Source organism: Netta rufina (assembly GCF_964035555.1).
Source record: "Netta rufina genome assembly, chromosome: 15".
Lineage (NCBI taxonomy): Eukaryota > Metazoa > Chordata > Aves > Anseriformes > Anatidae > Netta > Netta rufina.
The window spans coordinates 15294709-15311115 of NC_140138.1; the positions used below are offsets into that span (position 1 = coordinate 15294709).

At 57.1% G+C, this 16407-nt stretch overlaps 1 protein-coding gene across 3 annotated transcripts in view; it reads right to left on the reverse strand.

Moving 5' to 3' along the window:
• The window catches only part of PEMT (phosphatidylethanolamine N-methyltransferase), a 38781-nt gene extending 28653 nt beyond the window's left edge, over positions 1–10128 (reverse strand). For all 3 annotated transcript variants that reach the window (XM_084295817.1, XM_084295818.1, XM_084295819.1), the window contains exons 1-2: positions 9940–10128; positions 7583–7690 (exon numbers count right to left, since the gene is read on the reverse strand). In XM_084295817.1, coding sequence (XP_084151943.1) covers positions 7583–7690; positions 9940–10059 — 228 coding nt within the window. In that variant the 5' untranslated portion in view covers positions 10060–10128. The remainder of the gene's footprint in view (positions 1–7582; positions 7691–9939) is intronic.
• Positions 10129–16407: the final 6279 nt, after the last annotated feature.

A 16407-nucleotide genomic window follows, 5' to 3' on the forward strand; every position in this document is an offset into this window, starting at 1 on the left:
GCGCCATCTGAAATCCAAGACCAATCTGGGATACCAGAGAGCTGGAAAGAAACCAACCTCCCAGTGCAATCCAGGCACAGATGGAAGGGTTTTTTCCCACTTCAAAACCCCCCGTGGGACTTTATGGATTGAGCACCTAGTGGTGGACTCACCACTGAAAACACAGCTCTGGAGGATGAGGCAGGAATAGAAACATCAGGACCATGTGGGGCGATTTTGGGTCCCTTGTCTCTTCACTCGTGGGGAGGAGGAAGCTAAATTTGGTCCTTCTAAAAGGGGTATTTCTATAGTAAGGGGGAGGCTCCATCCGGAGGTGGTCACGGATAGCACCAGGAGGAGCTGATGCTGGATGAGGGGCAGGAGGTGAGAAAAGCAGGCAGAGTACCATGCAGGATCATAAAAGCTGCGTGGACTTTTTCCTTCCCTGAAAACGTCTTTGTGCTTTTATGGCGAGGAGCTGCCACAATTACAGCTCCTTTTTATAAGCGAGGCACGAGGCAGATAATGAGCAAACCTCCCACCGCACAAAGGCGGCGGCGAAGGTGTTCTACAAGCCCTGATGGTCAGGCTTTCCCGCAACGGCTGAATGCAGAGAAAATTGCTAAAGCCCATCTCTATTTCACCCACTTGAGGCTCACAGCCTGCTTTTTCTTCCCAAAAGTGCAAAAAAAAGGATCACACCGAAGTGAATGTGCCCACGCAGACTGCGAGTGAAAGCCCTTCAGCCAGCCAGACGCCGCTCGCCCGCCCCGACCTGCAGAACGAGCCCGGCACTGAATCATCTGCTCTGGAGGAGTAAAATGGGGTACAAAAAAGGGTTTTCAGGGAGAAAAAAAAAAAAAAATCACAACACAACAAGATATAGTTAAATCTGGACAACTGGGTCATGCACCGAGGAGGTTCGTGATTGCGGTGGGACATGGGAAGATGGAGAGCTCCCCTCAGCCTTCCTCTGCCTCACCCCAAAATTCGCTGGGAGATGGGGGAAGTTTAACGAAGCCTGGGGCAGCCAGCTTTTCTGGCAAGGAAATTCTTAATTTTCAAGTCAGGCAGCACTGGGGGGAGTGCAGATATTTGTTGAGCTGAGATGAGGCTCCCAATATTTACCAGGAACCGGTGCCCAGCTGATGCTGTGGCTGAGCTGCCCAGTTTCACCCACGAGGGATGTCAGAGTCCTCTGCCAAGTGCCACTTCCAGCTCCTTATGCCACGGGGGATAAAATATGGTTCGAAAGGAAAACGAGGGCTTTACTTCATGAGTTATTAAGCTACTTCACCACTTCCTACTTTCACGGGAGCAACTGGAGATCAGCGTCCCCTCTGAGTTTGGCAAGGGTGGGGGAAAACCAGACGTAACAAGGGTGCATTTTCGTGGGGGTGCTGACCCTAAGCCTAAAGCCCGGCTGACCCCCGTGCCCCAGCAGACTGAGTGTGTCTGCCTTTCCTCATCAAAGCAGCCTATTTTGGGAGATGCTGTCTTTCTGGGAATTGGACAGGCTTCTGCTAAACAGGCTGCCCCGAGGCATACCCGGAAAACACCGAGCTCAATCTACAACCGTGGCAGAAACACGTCTGGAAGGAAGCCCGTGAACATTTCCAAGGACAGAAAATGTCCTGATGCATACTCAGGGCTCCGTAGCCCCCAGCCCCAAAACTGGGCATGAAAACTGCAAAGCCCCGAGCTGCCCTGGAGGCCTCGCTGCCTTCTGGGCTGGGTAGATAAAACCACCACCACCTTCTTTTTTCCCTTTTCCCGTGGGATGTAGGTGGTGATGGGAGAGCGTGTCCTGCTGCAGTATGCAGGATAGGGATGGAGGGGCCGAGAGGAAAGGCCTCTCCCAGCTCCGAGGGTCTATAAATAATCCTCTGCCGCACAATGACTTGGGAATCTCAGCTTCAATGTATTTTTTCATCTTTTGTGCGTGTGCTGACTTACTCCAGCAGGGCTGCCAGCATCCCGCAGTTTATTTTTAAAATGCTAAACAAGAGAAGTCCGGAATGCGCAACAACCCCTGGGTTCCTAGAGAAGCATGTGGCAAAAGCTAAAAAAAGGAGGCTGCTTCCTGGGCCACTTTGGCCACGATTCACAGGGAACTATGAGGTGAGAGGCAAGATCCTGACGTCAGTTCAGAGAAATGCTGAGCGGGCATCGTGTACCCAAGGAGAATCCTAAATTCCTGCGTGGAAATGGTTCAGGTGCCCAAGCATGGGCTGGTACCGGTGCACGGTGGCTGCTCGAGTGGCTGGGCTCCACGATTCCCCTCTGCAGCAGGCAGCTCAGCCTGCGAGGATATAATAAAGACACTGCACGGCTTTTTGAGGAGGAATGAGGTTAAAAAACCTGGCTGGGAGGCTGAAGGGGAGAGGGAAGCAGTGCTGGGATGCAGGACGCGGCTCCCCCGCCAGGTAACACAGCTCCTAATTGTGGCGCTCCAGCCGGCAGGCTGGAGGATGTGACCCAGTTTGGGCGCCTGTTACGTGGCTCACAGCGGTGCTGACACACTGCAAAGGCTAAATTTATCAGCCAGGCAGGTGCAGAGTTACGGGGCAGAGGACAGGGGACTCGCAGCAGGACGAGTCCCGGGGCGTTCATTACGAGAACGGCCGGGGGAATCGATCCCAACGCGATTACAGCATCGCTCCGAAGCTATCACCACCCGAGTGGGCAGCGTTACCAAGTCACTCGGAACAAAATTGCCACTAAATGCTGTTTGAGGGGGAAAAAAAAATGAGAAAAAGCAAATCCTCGCTGTTTGTCAGGCATTGTAGGCAATGAAAACGGCTATTGCCGCCTGGTAGAGAGCCCAATTATGAATAATGTGGATTCTCTCCCCGCACAAAGGATGAAAGGGAACAGGGCTGGTGGTGACATTTTAAGACCGGAGATGTAAGAATGAAGCTGAGCCTCGTCGTGAGCCCAGCTCTACCCCAGCAAAGAGCCGCTTGCTGCAGTCAATTGCCTTGCAGCGTGGCTCGAAGCCCCGCTATTGATCTGGCATCTGCTCTACGCAGATAACCATTGTCACTGTGCCACGGCTGCAACGATGGGATCTGAAAGCGCTTTCCAGAAGACGTCTGAGGGCTGTTTTCCTTCTCTTACCCACAGCTGCACGCAGGCAGAGGGTGTTTTTTTTTCAGGGAGATCACGAAACTCTTGCAGATTTGCAGAATTTGCGGGCCCGAAGAGAGCATTAAATCACCCGCTCCAGCTTGCTCATCTACCCAATCCTTCAAACCCCAGCCACCCGCCCTGCACCGAATGCTCGAGCTGCGTGCAGGGCCCCCCTCCACCAGCAGCCCCCCCAGCCCTCACCCAGATGCTGGCTTCCAGCCTTTTCTTATGCTGCAATTTCCTTCCCCCAGCCAGGTACTAAACGCGCTGCAATCAAGCCACCTCTCAGTCTCCCCCCTTCTGCAAGACAAGCAGCGAGAGCTGCTGAAATCCCTCAGCAGAAGGCGTTTTTCTCCTGCCCCCAGAAGGTTTGCCAGGTCTGCACCCGGAGGTCTCAATCCTGACAGTTCCCGGCAGCGGGGGGATGTTTTTAGGCAGGCACCTTCCTCCGAATTTAGCGAGAAGCGGTCAGAGGGCGGTGAGATTGGGCTGCCAGCGTCTGCAAACTCCCCCCTCCGCCCCACTCAAGCGCTTCTTATCCACTTGGCAGCTCTCTCTAGTCTCCAAAGAAGGAGAAAAGGAAGGGAAATTAAAAATAAACGAACCAAGAGATACACATCCATCAGGAGCCAGGCGTTGTCAGCTCAGGTCCCTGTGCAACTGCTTCTTTAATCAAAACCTCATGCAGTTTAAGCACTTGACAGAAATTCTAGAACAGAGATCTTGTTACCCTGAACAGGAAAACCTGCAACCTTGAAGAATAAAATCACATTTGCCTGATGGGCTCTATTTTCTTTATAAATCATGCTAAATTATGCTAATCCCGTTCCCAGCCTTGACACCTGAGGTTTCGCCCTGCGGATTCCTGCGCCATGCACGGGTATTTCGAGGGGGTCACCAGGGCTGAGGAGACGAGCACGCTCCTGCGCAGCAGCTGAAGATGTGCCGTGTCTAAATCAGGCTGTGACGCCAGCCAAAAAAACTTTTAAGAGGCTCAAATCCGGAGAAGGATCGCTGATGGATGTGCTCCCTGCTTCAACCTGTTTGCGTGGAGGTGGACGTCAGCCACCTTGGCTCCCAGCTCTGCCACTTGCCTGCTTGCTGTTGAGACAGCACCAGAAACCACCCAGCTTTCTAGAAACTCCCCATATGCCAAGGCTCGGAGAGCTCTTTCAAGCCTCCAGCACGCAGGTTATCTGCCTCTCCTGGCTTGGAAATGTTTGTCCCCGAGGAGCTGTTATTTAATATCTTCCTTAGTTACCAACGGAAGGGAAATTTTGCCCATCGTCCCGCGGCTTTCCAAACACAGATGGGATTTATTGAAGTTTCTGCCTCCCCGACCTCATTACAGTTTTATGGCACGGCTCCAGCCACATGCCTCCTCCTCGCCAGGTGCCCCTCAACAGCCCCACCGGGGCTCAGGTCTCTTGGTTGCTCTCAACATCCTCGGGCAGCTCGAGCAACTTTCCTCCTGGAACGGCTCCGCTGCTGCTTTTCGGGGCCTCGCGGGCACCCTGGCTCACGTGGGAGCGTGGCACCCAGCAGCTCCTTTTGTAACAGCCCCAGTGGGTGGGAAAGCAAGAGGCAGCACGAGGAGGAGAGGAAAAAAAGAGGTGAATAGTGCAGGAACGTGTCTGAGCTGTGCCGTACATAACATAAGCTGGGGGCCACCCAGGGATGAGCTGGGTTTTAATTGGCACCGACTTCGGGAAGGAGAAGAGGGGGTGTGAGGGCTGGGTTTTGGTGGGGAAGTGCAGCAGGAGACCCCAGGGGGACATTCACGGTACCCCCAGCACGTGCATGCAGGGAAGAGGGTAGGAACTGGGAGCCCTGTGGTCTTTTTGGGGGGACTTTTCCCCCTTGTGGAATGAAGGAGCATCAGCCCAGCCCAGCTCGAGTCCTGCAGGCTGCTCCTCTTCGGCTCTGCTCCTCTAAACTGCTTCTCTTAAGCGAAGTACAGCACTCGACTCGACGAGCACTCGGGTTTTCTCTGAAGCCACGCTGCTCCACAGCCTCCGTAGCTCTTGCTTCATCTCCAAACACTGTGGTTTTGTCCAAAAGAAACACGCCGGCTGCTTAGAAGGGCAAACTCCCCATGACCTCTGAGAGCAGGGCAGCCAGCGCTCGCTGCCCCAAGGCCCTGAGGTGCCTGTGCAGTGCTCGAGCCCCCGCCGAGGCAGGGTTTCCCCACCACATATTTATTCAGAGGCTCTGCGCAGCAAGGACAACCCGGCGCCAAGCTTTGCAAGAGGCAGACCTGGCCGGAGTTCAGGAGAAAGAGGGAATGAAGACGCTGAACTAAATCAGCGCGTCCCCACCCGATTTCTACCCAAATCGGGAATTTCACGCACAGGAGGTGTTTTGACCAGGGCCCCACATTGCTTAGTAAGCACTGAGAGCAGAGGGTGCCTGGCACTGCCCAGAAACCCTTCTTTGCACTGAGGCTCTTGCAAGCCCAGACGAAGTCATTCAGATGCAGAGACGAGCTCAGCTGCTGGGAAGGAACTCAAAGAAAAAAAGACAAAGGGAGCCTGTGCAGGGATGCAGAGAAAGAAAGAAGAGCTGCTGGCTCCGTGAAGGCAGGGGACAGTAACCAGACAGACAGGCTAGGGAAAATTCAAGGATGGCTGGAGCCACTGCTGCTAAGTTGCACTCGACAGCAGGGGCTTGCACAGGGCTGCAGGTCCCCCAGCAACCCTGCAACAGCCCCTGAGCAGTGCCCGTTGCGAGCCAGAGCCTGGAAGGGCCTGAAAACATCAGAGAGATGCCGGGAGCACAAGCGTGTGGATGGAGGCACATGGACTGCGCGAGGCACCTGGCCCTCTGCAGCTGAGAAACCTCCAGTGCCACGCTCGCCTCCCCAGAGCTTCCCACCAGCACGCCCGCGCGGGTTGCTGGCTGCAAACCCATGCAGAGATGCCTTCTGCTCCCCGCACGATTTGCTTGCAGTGCCACCTGCTGCCAACGGCAATGCTCTTCAGACGCTCGGAGGGGACGGCAGCAAGCCACAGCAATGAACTTCCTGCTGTTACATCAGCCTTCCCCGTCCTTTAACAGCAGCCAAACTCTTGATCCAAAAAGCAGCGCTATTTCCCAAGCTGCAGGCATCCCGCGACTCGCAGGCAGAGCAGCAGACGCCAATAAAGGACTTTTTTTTTTCTTTCCCTTTTATGCAGCTTCTCGCTGGAGCCCGTCTCTTCCCCCGGAGACCACATCCCGAATCTTCTTGTTCGTTGCTGCTTTATGCTGAGCGATGACTCCGCAGCTGAAATAACGTGGCATATTCCAGCTCGCATTTCAGACACCGTGAGACTTTTTAATAACGAGTTGCATGAAAAATTAGGGAGGCTGCAACAAAGAACTCCGACAGAGGTTTCCACAGTGACTCACGGCTCGGAGAGCCTCGCTTTTCCAAAGCCCAGCGTGAGACGATCTCAAGAGCCCCCGCGCTTGGAGAGAGCCGAGTCCTCCCCCTCTGGAAAAAAACAAGGCCTTTTTAAGGAGACTTCCCCGGGGTGAGAAGCGCTGCGGGGAGCTTTGGCAGGCGGCTTCTGGAATCTTGGCTGCGCTGCCATCCCGTTTCCATGAGTGCTTGCGGGGAGAAGGCTTCGTCCCCAGCCCTCAGCTGCGCTGCAGAGGATGCTGTGGGAACTCGTGCTCCTCGTCCTGGGCTCCCCAGCTGGCGCCTTGGCTCTGCAGTGCTCGCACAGCAGCGATGGTGCTCGCTGCTCTTGCAGGGAGGTGATAAAGGGCACAGAAAGCTCTTCCAGCATCAGCTCCTGAAGCTGTATGGTGCCCAGCTGCAACCCACAGAGGCAGCAAGCATCACCTGTGCCCAGGTACCCTACCCACGCTTTGGGCTGGCTCGCTGCCACCTCTGCAGGTCTTTGCCAGATTTCACAGCATGATGGAGAAGGGATTTATTCAGGTTAACTTTTTTGGCTGGTTTTGTTTCCTGCATCCACACAACCGCCTGCCAACGAGCTTTGAGGAGAAGCAGCAGGAGACGCGCCCAGCGCATCCCCAGTGTGGGGGGTGACCAGTGCCCGGCTGCTGGGGCAGGAGGTGCAGCAGGAGGTGGCTGAAGGATGGGTTTGCCTGCTCTTTCCCCTCTCCTGAGCTCGGTTCCTCATCCCTTCTGCATCCTGCGCTGGCTCCTACCTTCCTGTCCTCTGCCACATCGGTCACAGCCACCGCTGCCCCCAGGAGACAGCACAGCTCCCTGCTCACCCACTTCAAGTGCCTGCGACCTGGGCACAGCTCTCCCCACCCAGCCCAGCAGACCTCCCCAGAGGTGGTTTCTCCTCTGGCCTCGTGTTCCCAGAGCAATAAACACCACCACCAGTGGGGAGGATGACAGGGCTCCTGCAGGAGAGATGATTTAGGGGTGTTTGGAAGAGGCAGGGGGCTGCTCAGCGCAGCCCAAAGGGGGTCCATCCCCTGGTGTGGCCGGTGTGCAAGCGGCTCTTACCACGTTCCAGAAGAAGGGGTTGAAGGCGATGGAGAGGATGGCTGCAATGAAGCCGGAGTCGGTCATGTCCACGTAGCCGAAGAGCTGCGCCATGGCTGTAACATCCACCTGGGGGGAGAGAGGCAGTTATTGGGGTCGGGGGGTGCCTGTGGGGGCATTGAGCCTCATACCCAAAGGGGGTGTCTTCATCCCAAACCAAACACCCTGCAGGAAAGGATCAATCTTTGAATGTCCCTAAGCAGTGCATCGTTAAATCTTGCAAAGCTCAGGGTGCAAAGCCAAAAAGAGGGGTGGGGGCTCCCCCAAAACCAGCTCCCCCCATGCCTCAGGGAGCCCCGTGTCTGCAGCGGTGCCCAAAAGGACCCGGGCGCTGTGAGGACCTGCTGCTGTGAGGATGGGCACCAGCACTACAGGGAAACCCTACATGTTTCTGAGCCACAGGGAAGGGGGCACTGCTTCACGGCCTCCTTGCTCCTGGGGAGAGAGGACAGACACCCCGAGCCCTGCACCGTGCAGCCTCCAACTCGTTTTCCATTACACAAGACCGATGCCAACCCGCTGCACAGTGTGCACAGATGCATTTGAATCATTAGCTGCAAAAAAACCTTTCCCGTCTTATGTAACAACAACAAAAGAAAACCCTTAAACCTTCCTGGTTTTCCTCCTTTTCTCCTTTCTGTTTTTCCCCCTATTTCCTTTTATCTCCACTCATTTTTTTCCTAGGACAGCTCCCTGTCGCTGTTTTTATGTGCAGCAAGCCACGCTGCTTCCCCATCCCTCCCCCTCTCCTTGCAGTGGTATGTGGATGAAAAACAGCCAGCGCCTTTTCTTTTTTTTTTTTTTTTTTTCCTCCAAAAACTTTGAAAACAAAAGACAAAATAGCAGCCCGGCCCGAGCCTTTCCCTCACTTGAATCAACACCAAGACAACATTGAGACGTGGAAGGATTCTGCTTCCCAAACACAGCTGTGTTTGTGAGTCCTGCGATGCCAGGGGATGGGAAGGGCTGGAAAATGCAGCGGCCTGACCTCTCCTGTCCAGAAGAGAAGCTCCCGCGGGCTCCTTCCAAGGAAACGGAGCGGTGACAGCAGTCACGGAGAGGGGCTGCTCGGCCTGCTGTCCCCTCACGGCCAAACGACCGCCCAGAGGACGAAGGGCGAGAGCAAAGGTTGAATTTTACGGGCAGGCACGGCGAGCCTCGCATGGGTTTGCCCCCAGCACGTCGACCACCACCGAGTGCCCCCGGGGAGAGCGCTGAGCGAAGGGGAGAGCCCCTAAGGCCTCTCCTCACCCTCTGTCCCTATTCCTCCTGTCACCCCCATGCAGCCCTTCACCATCAGACCTCGTCCTTTCAGATCAGGAGGTAACCTGGGCACTGAGAGAGCCTCCGGGGCCGAACTGTCTGGTCCTGCTTCAATGGCAAAGCCCAGGACCAGGACAGCTTCTTTCCTCTTGTTTCACACAGCGCCAGCACGGGCTGAACAAAAGCTTCTTGACCTACTAACTCCCGGCTGGCAACATCGTTAACATCGCAGCTCACCTCCTTTTCTCCTCCTCAACGACCAAATTCGCTGCTGCCAGCGGGAAGCAGATTGGCCTGTGCCTGGCGTGTGCTTTTCGGGATGAAAGGGGAGCCCATTAGGATGAGCTGTCTCTGCAAGCCGCCGAGACAAGCAGGTAACGAGCACAGAACATCCGACTTTGCCCCCTCCTCCCTGACAGGCCATAAATAACCGCATCCCGGTGGCAAACGCTGCTTGCTGGGATGCTGCAAGGCCCCAAAATCGGGGTGGACGGGAGCTGTGCGGCCACACAGGGCTGGCGGTGGCAGCAGGAGGGGTTCACCCCACTAGGTGCCGTAAGGATGTGGCACGAAATCGTGCCTCCAGCAGCAATTAGTGCCGGGAAGGGCCACGGGAAGCACCTCAAGCCCCGTCCACGCGTGGTGCTGAGCATCCCTGCAGGTTTCCAGCAATCTGCTCCACCTGCAGCCCCAACCCCGGGGGTTTATCACCCATACCCCTGCTCAGGGGGGACACAGGGCAGGGATGTGATCTCCAGCAGCCCCAAAACCTTCACCATCACCTTCCTCACACAGAGCAGCGTTGGCAGCCCCGCCACGACAGCAGCGTGGCAGCCACCAGCAGCCACCTTCCCGACCCCATAGATCCCAGAACGACCCCAAACCCTCCATCACCCTGCCCCACAACCCCCACAACCCCCAAACCTCGCGCGGCACCATCCCACCCCCCTTGCCATGATCCCCCCGGCCCCCGCAGCGGGTGCAGCGCGGCGAAGCGAGCCGGGATGGCTTGGGGGCACCCCATATACCCCCCCCTATGGCTTTTATCCCGGTACCTGCCCGTAGTCCAGGCCTTCCAGCCCTCTGCAGCAATCCCTCGGCCACCACCGCGACCCCGTTCCCCGCCGCCCACCCGCGGGGCCCCGCTCGCCCCCGGGGCCGTCCCGTAGGGCCATGACCGGGGCTGGACGGGGCTGGACCGGGGGGGGGGGGGGGAAGACGGGGCTCGTCTTTTTTCCCCTTTTTTTTTTTCCTTCCCCACCAGCACCACCAGCACACGGTGGCGGTGCTGGGAAGTGTAGTCCGCCACCAAGAGGACTACAGGGCCCAGAGGACGCCGCGGAGATGGGGGGGGGAAAGGCAAGGAGGGAGCGGGGCCGTGCCCGTTGTGTCCCCCCCAAAAAAAAGCTTTGGGGGAGCACCCACCGAGCTCGGTGCCTTCGTCTCGGGGGGTTCCCGGCTTGTGTCCGGTTGCCGAGGGGGGGTGGCCGGAGCTGGAGGCTCGCTGGACTTCGCCCCGGTGAAGCAAGAAGAAAAAAAAAAAAAAAAAAGGGGGGGGGGAGAATGGAGATAGGAGGGGGATGGAGGAGAACGGCACCGCCTGCAGCCCCCCGGGGTGGGGGGGAGGTGGGGTTGGGTCCCCTGGGGTCGTGTGGGGGGGACATTGGGGTTGGGGTTGGGGACGGGGGGCTCCGAGACCCCCGGGATGTCCTGGAGAAGTGGGGGGGGCTGTGGGGGGCAGTGGGAGCCTCGCGGCCCTTTGGGGTCAAACAGATGGGGAAAGCGTGGGGCTTGGCAAAGGGCACAGGGTTTGTGGTGTGTCCCGCAGCAGGTCAGTGTTTGGGGCCAAAAGCGGGGTTTTTGGTACAGGAATTGCTGCTGGCATCGCTGCTTGCTCATCCCAGGGCAAAATTTCAGCCTGTCAGGTCTGGATGTGTTTTAGGGCTGATTCACCGTGCCCCACTCCCTTCAGCAGGTGGTACTGTTGGTAATGACTGCGATGATGATTCCTGGTGTTATTTCTTTTCTGCTCGCCTCTCCGAGACGTTTCGGGTTGGTGGGAATCGGTCCTGTGTGTAGGAATTCAGGTAGGATCAGCCCTGCGGACCCCAGAGGATCTCTGCATGGACCTTCCATTTTGACAGACCTTAATTTGAGAAGAAATACATTTTTTTCAAAAAGGAGTTTGATAGGAAGGGAGTGTTGTGAGTGAGCTTCAAGCATCCCCTCCAGAGATCTTTCAGAAGTGGTGGTGGGGAAGGGGATGGGATTTTCGTGCACATTTGCCTGGACAGGCACCAAAAACATGCATGAGAGATGGTTCACGTGCAGCCCTCGCTGGCAAAACACCATCCTCTGAGATTGTGCTTGAAAGATGCTGGGACGCCCAGTGACGACCCAGCTCAGTGGGAAACCAGGTTTCTTTATCTCCACTCATCCAAATCCCTCTTTGCATCCCCATTTCCCTGCCTGCAGGACCAGCTCCTGCACTTTGGACTCTTGCACGAGGCTGGATCCCATCCCGGCTGGGCCCTACGAACGCGATCACAGCAGAAATTGCAGCGCTGGCTGGTTTGGGGTGGGATGCAGACGAAAGCGCCGTGGGTGGGAGCAGCGTTCCCCGAAACGGATTATCTCCAGCTGCTTCCGGCCTCTTCTCCCTGGCGCTGGATAATTTTGCTGCGTTGAGTGTGTAATTATCGCCTCTGCCATCTCCCAGCGCAGGAGGATGTTTATTTTGCAAGTCCCACCAGCTGGGTCCTTGGGGCAGAGGGGAGGGCGAAGGGGACGCGGCGAGGAGAGCAGTGATGGCAGTGCTCAGAAAAGGGGGAAATGTCTCCCCGGGGAGGGAGGTAGCAGGGAGGAAAGCTCTCCAAATGGGAGAACTTGTCCCTGGCTGGCTGGGAGAGGACAAGGACACCACGGCGGGCTGGGAGGATGATAAAGCTTCTGGGGGGAAACATGGGGCAGGAGCTGAAATCCCTGGGAAGGAGCTGAGACTCCACATTCAGGAGAGGAAACGGGGGAGGAAAAGGTGAAATCGTGGGAAAGGAGCTGAGAAAGAAGAGCTGGACCTGAAACGAAGAGGAGCTGAATAATAAAGCTTTTGGAGGGAAACAGGGGGCAGGAGCTGAAATCACTGACTCTGAGGTTCTTTTAAAATTGTTAGGAGAAAAATCTGGGGCAGGAACTGAAATCACTGGGTAAGAGCTAAAAGTCAGCATTCATGGGGGAGAGCGGGGTTGTCACAAACGTACCCATCCTGTCACCCCACGCTGGGGGGCACCCTGCGCTTCAGGAGAGGGGGGCTGCATTTGGGGCAGGGGTACAGGACCCCCATGCTGCTCCCACTGCCACATGCCCTACTGAGGGGATGTTTTCCCCCGTTATAGGGCCAGGGGTGTTTGCAACAGCAGGGCCCCGCCATGCACCGGCCTTGGAAATATCCTGGCAGCTGTGCAGGAGACAAAGAGGGCTTTCTGCAGGGCTGGATCTCCCTTTGTGTCCCCATCCCTCCCCTTCTCCCTGTGGCGTGCCTTTTATCCAGCGCTCTGTTTCCGAGCGCTGAGCTAAGGAAGAGGGCACTGCCCTCCCCGTTCCCGAGTCCCTTCTCAGCTGGAAGCCTCCCAGCGGCCTTTTAAATCCCATCACAGCCCCGAGGGGTCAGCCTCGATGAATGTGGACTTGCAGAGTGCCTGCGTGGGTAGAGAGCACTTAAAGTCATCAGGGAGAGGGGTGAGGAGCTGCCCTGCAGGAGGGAGGATCGATGGTGCGTGGGGTTTGTGCAGCCGCCGTGGCTTCTGCAGGCATCTGCTGCAGCTGCACCAAAGGTTTTTGTGCCTTTTCCTTGCTGATTGTCCGCAGGTCAGCAGTGCATGCATGCAGCAGGCCGGTGAAGGATGCTTGCTGTCAGGTTTAGCGGGATGCTGTGGCTCAGCAAGCTGTGGTTTGGCTCAGGAGCATTTCCAAGTCCCTGAGCGCAAGGAGATGGCAGGACTCCCAGCGCAGGGAGTGCCTTCAGGTAGGTTTCCTTCGGAAATGGGGCACTGGAAAACACCAGCCAAGAGCACAGGTTAATTTTGACTCCTTAGAAGCCCAAGAGAAAGCTTCCAGGCCAAACGATTGACTTCCATGCTGAGAAAAAGGTAAAAAAAAGGGCACCCACAGCTTTAACACTCCCAGCTGACTTGCTGCCACCCCTTGAGAAGCAAGACAAGCCCATGAGCTCCTCTGCTTGCCTTGAACCTCTTACAATCCCATTTTTCCTCATCTCTTCAGCCAAATGAACCAGAATTGATGTTCATCCTTAGGGAAGTTTGGCCACTAGTGTGGTCACCGGGAAGGGCTGTTTCTGCTGGCAACTGGGTTTTTTCCTACCCGATCCCACCACCCGCCTGGTGCCACCCCAGCCGTGTCCCTCGTTGACAGAGGTCCCATGGGAGCAGCTCTTTCCCCAGTTCTTTGTGTCCCTTCCCCGGTGGCTGTGTCACAGCCCACAGGTTCAAACCTTCCACGAAGTGAAGCTGACCCCTGCGGGCTTAACCCTCGCAAATCTGCGAGGGTTTGGGACCGGCGGGTCACGCAGATCAAAGATGGAGCATCAAAACACGCCGTAAACAAACAGGGCTGCACTGCAAGGCCCGGCAGAGACAAATCGTGCTGGAACACAGAGCTGAAACCTTGGGCAGGCCAGGCAGCCCCGGGACTGCAGCTGCTCCTGTCCTCCATCAGATAACGTGTTGTCACCAGCAGTGTAATGCTGCAATCCAGCCCTGCAATCCTGGTGGAAATCCTCTAGTGTTTGTGCTGGAGGTTAGCTCTATTTATATTCTGATGAATGATTTACTCGAGTAATTGGCACACAGCTCCCCTATTACAGATCATAAAGAATTAATCACAAGATTTTTCAATACTCCCCTATTAATTTTATTAGGCTTGATTGAATGCGGCGGACTGGGAACATACGGCGTGCGGGTCAGGCGCTGCTCCCAGTTACACCCCAGTTAATGCTGGGGACTCGCACGGATCCTGAGCCCCGTAAATCTGGAGCATCAGCTGCTTTGCCTCTGCCTGCTCTGACTGATCCTTGCCTCTTTGTGAAAGCCGAGGGATGCAGAGGGGCCCTGATCAGCTCCAAATACCCAAATCCTCCCCGAAAGCTGGGCTAGGGGTGGGCACGCTGCGCTTCCAGCTCCGTGCGTCGGTGCGAGCCAGAAACCGGAGCCAAGCGCTCGGGAGCTCAAAATCTGCCCCTGGAGCAGTTGTTGAACATCAGCCCCGGGTGGAAAGCTCCTGCAAAGGGGATGCGTGGCGGGGCAGGGGGCTTGTTGCCACCGCAGGCTTGAAGATGCCCGTGCTGGCAGCGGGGCACATTGCCAGGCATCTCCTCCTCCCTGGCAGGAGCCGGCACAGAGCCACCGCTGGGCGGTCGTGCTGGAGAGGGGGCGCAGCGATGGCACGTGGTGCTGCTTGCCCACGGGGGAGGTTTATAAAAAAAAAAAATCACCATCAAGAAGCCCCGACACCCGCGGGAGCAGCGTGACGCATCCCTGCCCCGAGCCGGCAGCGTAACACAATTAATTCCCCGGCGAAGAAAAATCTGAAAAGCCGCGGAGAACCGGGGAAAACCTCCAAAAATCTTCACGTCGAAGGCTCGCGGGCCTCTGAGTCCTTCCCCTGCTTTTTCGCCCGTGGGTGTTTTTTTTTGTCGTGCTGCCACTTGTGATGCCCGGTGGGCGCGAGTCGTGATGCAGGGGAGGGGACGGCGCGGGGCGCCGCTCCAGCTGGTGGGCAGCGCTCACCTCCTGGTGAAGCAATTCCCACCGGGCTCCTGATCGCTACCCGAGTACCTCGGTGGGCATTTACGTGGGAAATTGGGAACTTTGGGGGTAAACGGAGCTGCTCGCCTGAAGCACGGCTTCTCCCGAGCCAGGTTTGCAGAGCGAGCGGCCTGGCAGAGCGACAGCCCGCGTCCCCATCTGCTGCCTTGAGCAGCTGTGCTGAAGGGCACCGGGACGTTCCTGCCAGCAGCTCTTGGCAGGAGCCAGCGAGAGGAAACCTCCCTGCGGGGAGAGCTGAGCCGGGCAGGGCGAATCGGAGAGGCAGCGGAGGACAGAGCAGGAGCCGTCCTTCCTGCAGGCAAAGGGGAAGAACGATGGCTTCCTTGCCTTCACCGTGAAAACATTTTGCACCCACAAGGTCCTGGCACGGGAGCACAGCAAGTAAGACCTGTACAAGGGTCTTGTCAAGCTTCAGTGTGCCACAATTGCATGGGGCTGCTCTTTGCCCATTTTCTGCCTCCAGTTGGCTCTCTGAGGCCTCACCATGTCCTTGCTTCTGGGCAAGGATCCCCCCAGGTGCTGGGGACCCCCAGCCCAGCCCAACTAAGCCTTATGAGGGAGCTGGGAAGAGCTGGCACACAAAGCACACCCTATTTCCAGGGGTTCCCTGCCCCTTGGAGCCAAGCAACGTGGGATGGAGCCCTCCGAATGACAGTCAGAGGGGCAGAGCCAACATTTGGGGAAGGATTCACCGCAGCTTCCCCGCTCCCCGAGGCCGCCTTCATCACCGGCGTGCCTCTAACGAAGCGGAGGCTTTGCTTTCTGGGATCAATGAATCCGCCGCTCGTGACCTGTCTGCTAAGTGGGAAATCAGCTCCCTTCCCTCCCCGAACCCGTCTGAGCTCAGCTCCCAGAGCAGGCTGTGTCCCCGAGGTGCTCCGTGTCGCTTAATTGCAAACCTCTGGGTCTGATGAGGGAGCAGCAGCCCCCGCGCCGCCGCAGCGAGGAGGAGATTTTGGGGCTTTGGGGGCAGAAATCCTCCCCGAGCTTTCTCTTCTCCTAAATGCCCTGATCCTGCACAGCCGGCTGCAGGGTTTATTGCCACTCTGCTCTCCCCCTAAGCCCTAAATCCCCCAAACCGTTTAAATCCCTCCAAAGTCCCTTCCGCGGGGACTAATGCTTTAAGGCAAGCTGGCTTCCCGAAGCAGGAGGCAGCTGCAAAGGTCACTGCCACCCCGTCACCTGGCCACAAACATGTCCCACACCCCAGGCACCCAATTTCCCTGTGGGTCCATCCCCATGCAGGAGCTCTGGGGGAGCAGGGCAGCTTTCCCCGTGCCTCCAAGTGACTCCGTGCGCCCCCAGCACCTTTTCCCATATGGTGCATGAATCTGAAGCTGAACCAGCCTCTGAAAAACTCCTCCAGGCATCCTCATCCCGGGGCTGCTGCGTTGCTCCAGGCACGCGGCGTGTTATTAGGGTGACCCCATGAGCAGAGCAGGCAGGTGTCGGAGCCGAGCCACCTAATGGTCCCTGCAGCAGGGGGACCCCAAGCAGCCCTGCTGTCAGACCTGGCACCCAGGAGCGCCACGGAGATCAAAAAACCCTCATCCAGGACCCGGCAGGGGGACAAAGCCAGTGGGGGGGATGCTTCATGCTGGGTCTTACAGCCCCCGCAGCAGGCACCCAGCGCCATGGAAAGCTCAGAGCCTGTCGGGGCCAGCAGTCTTTCCCCAAATAGTC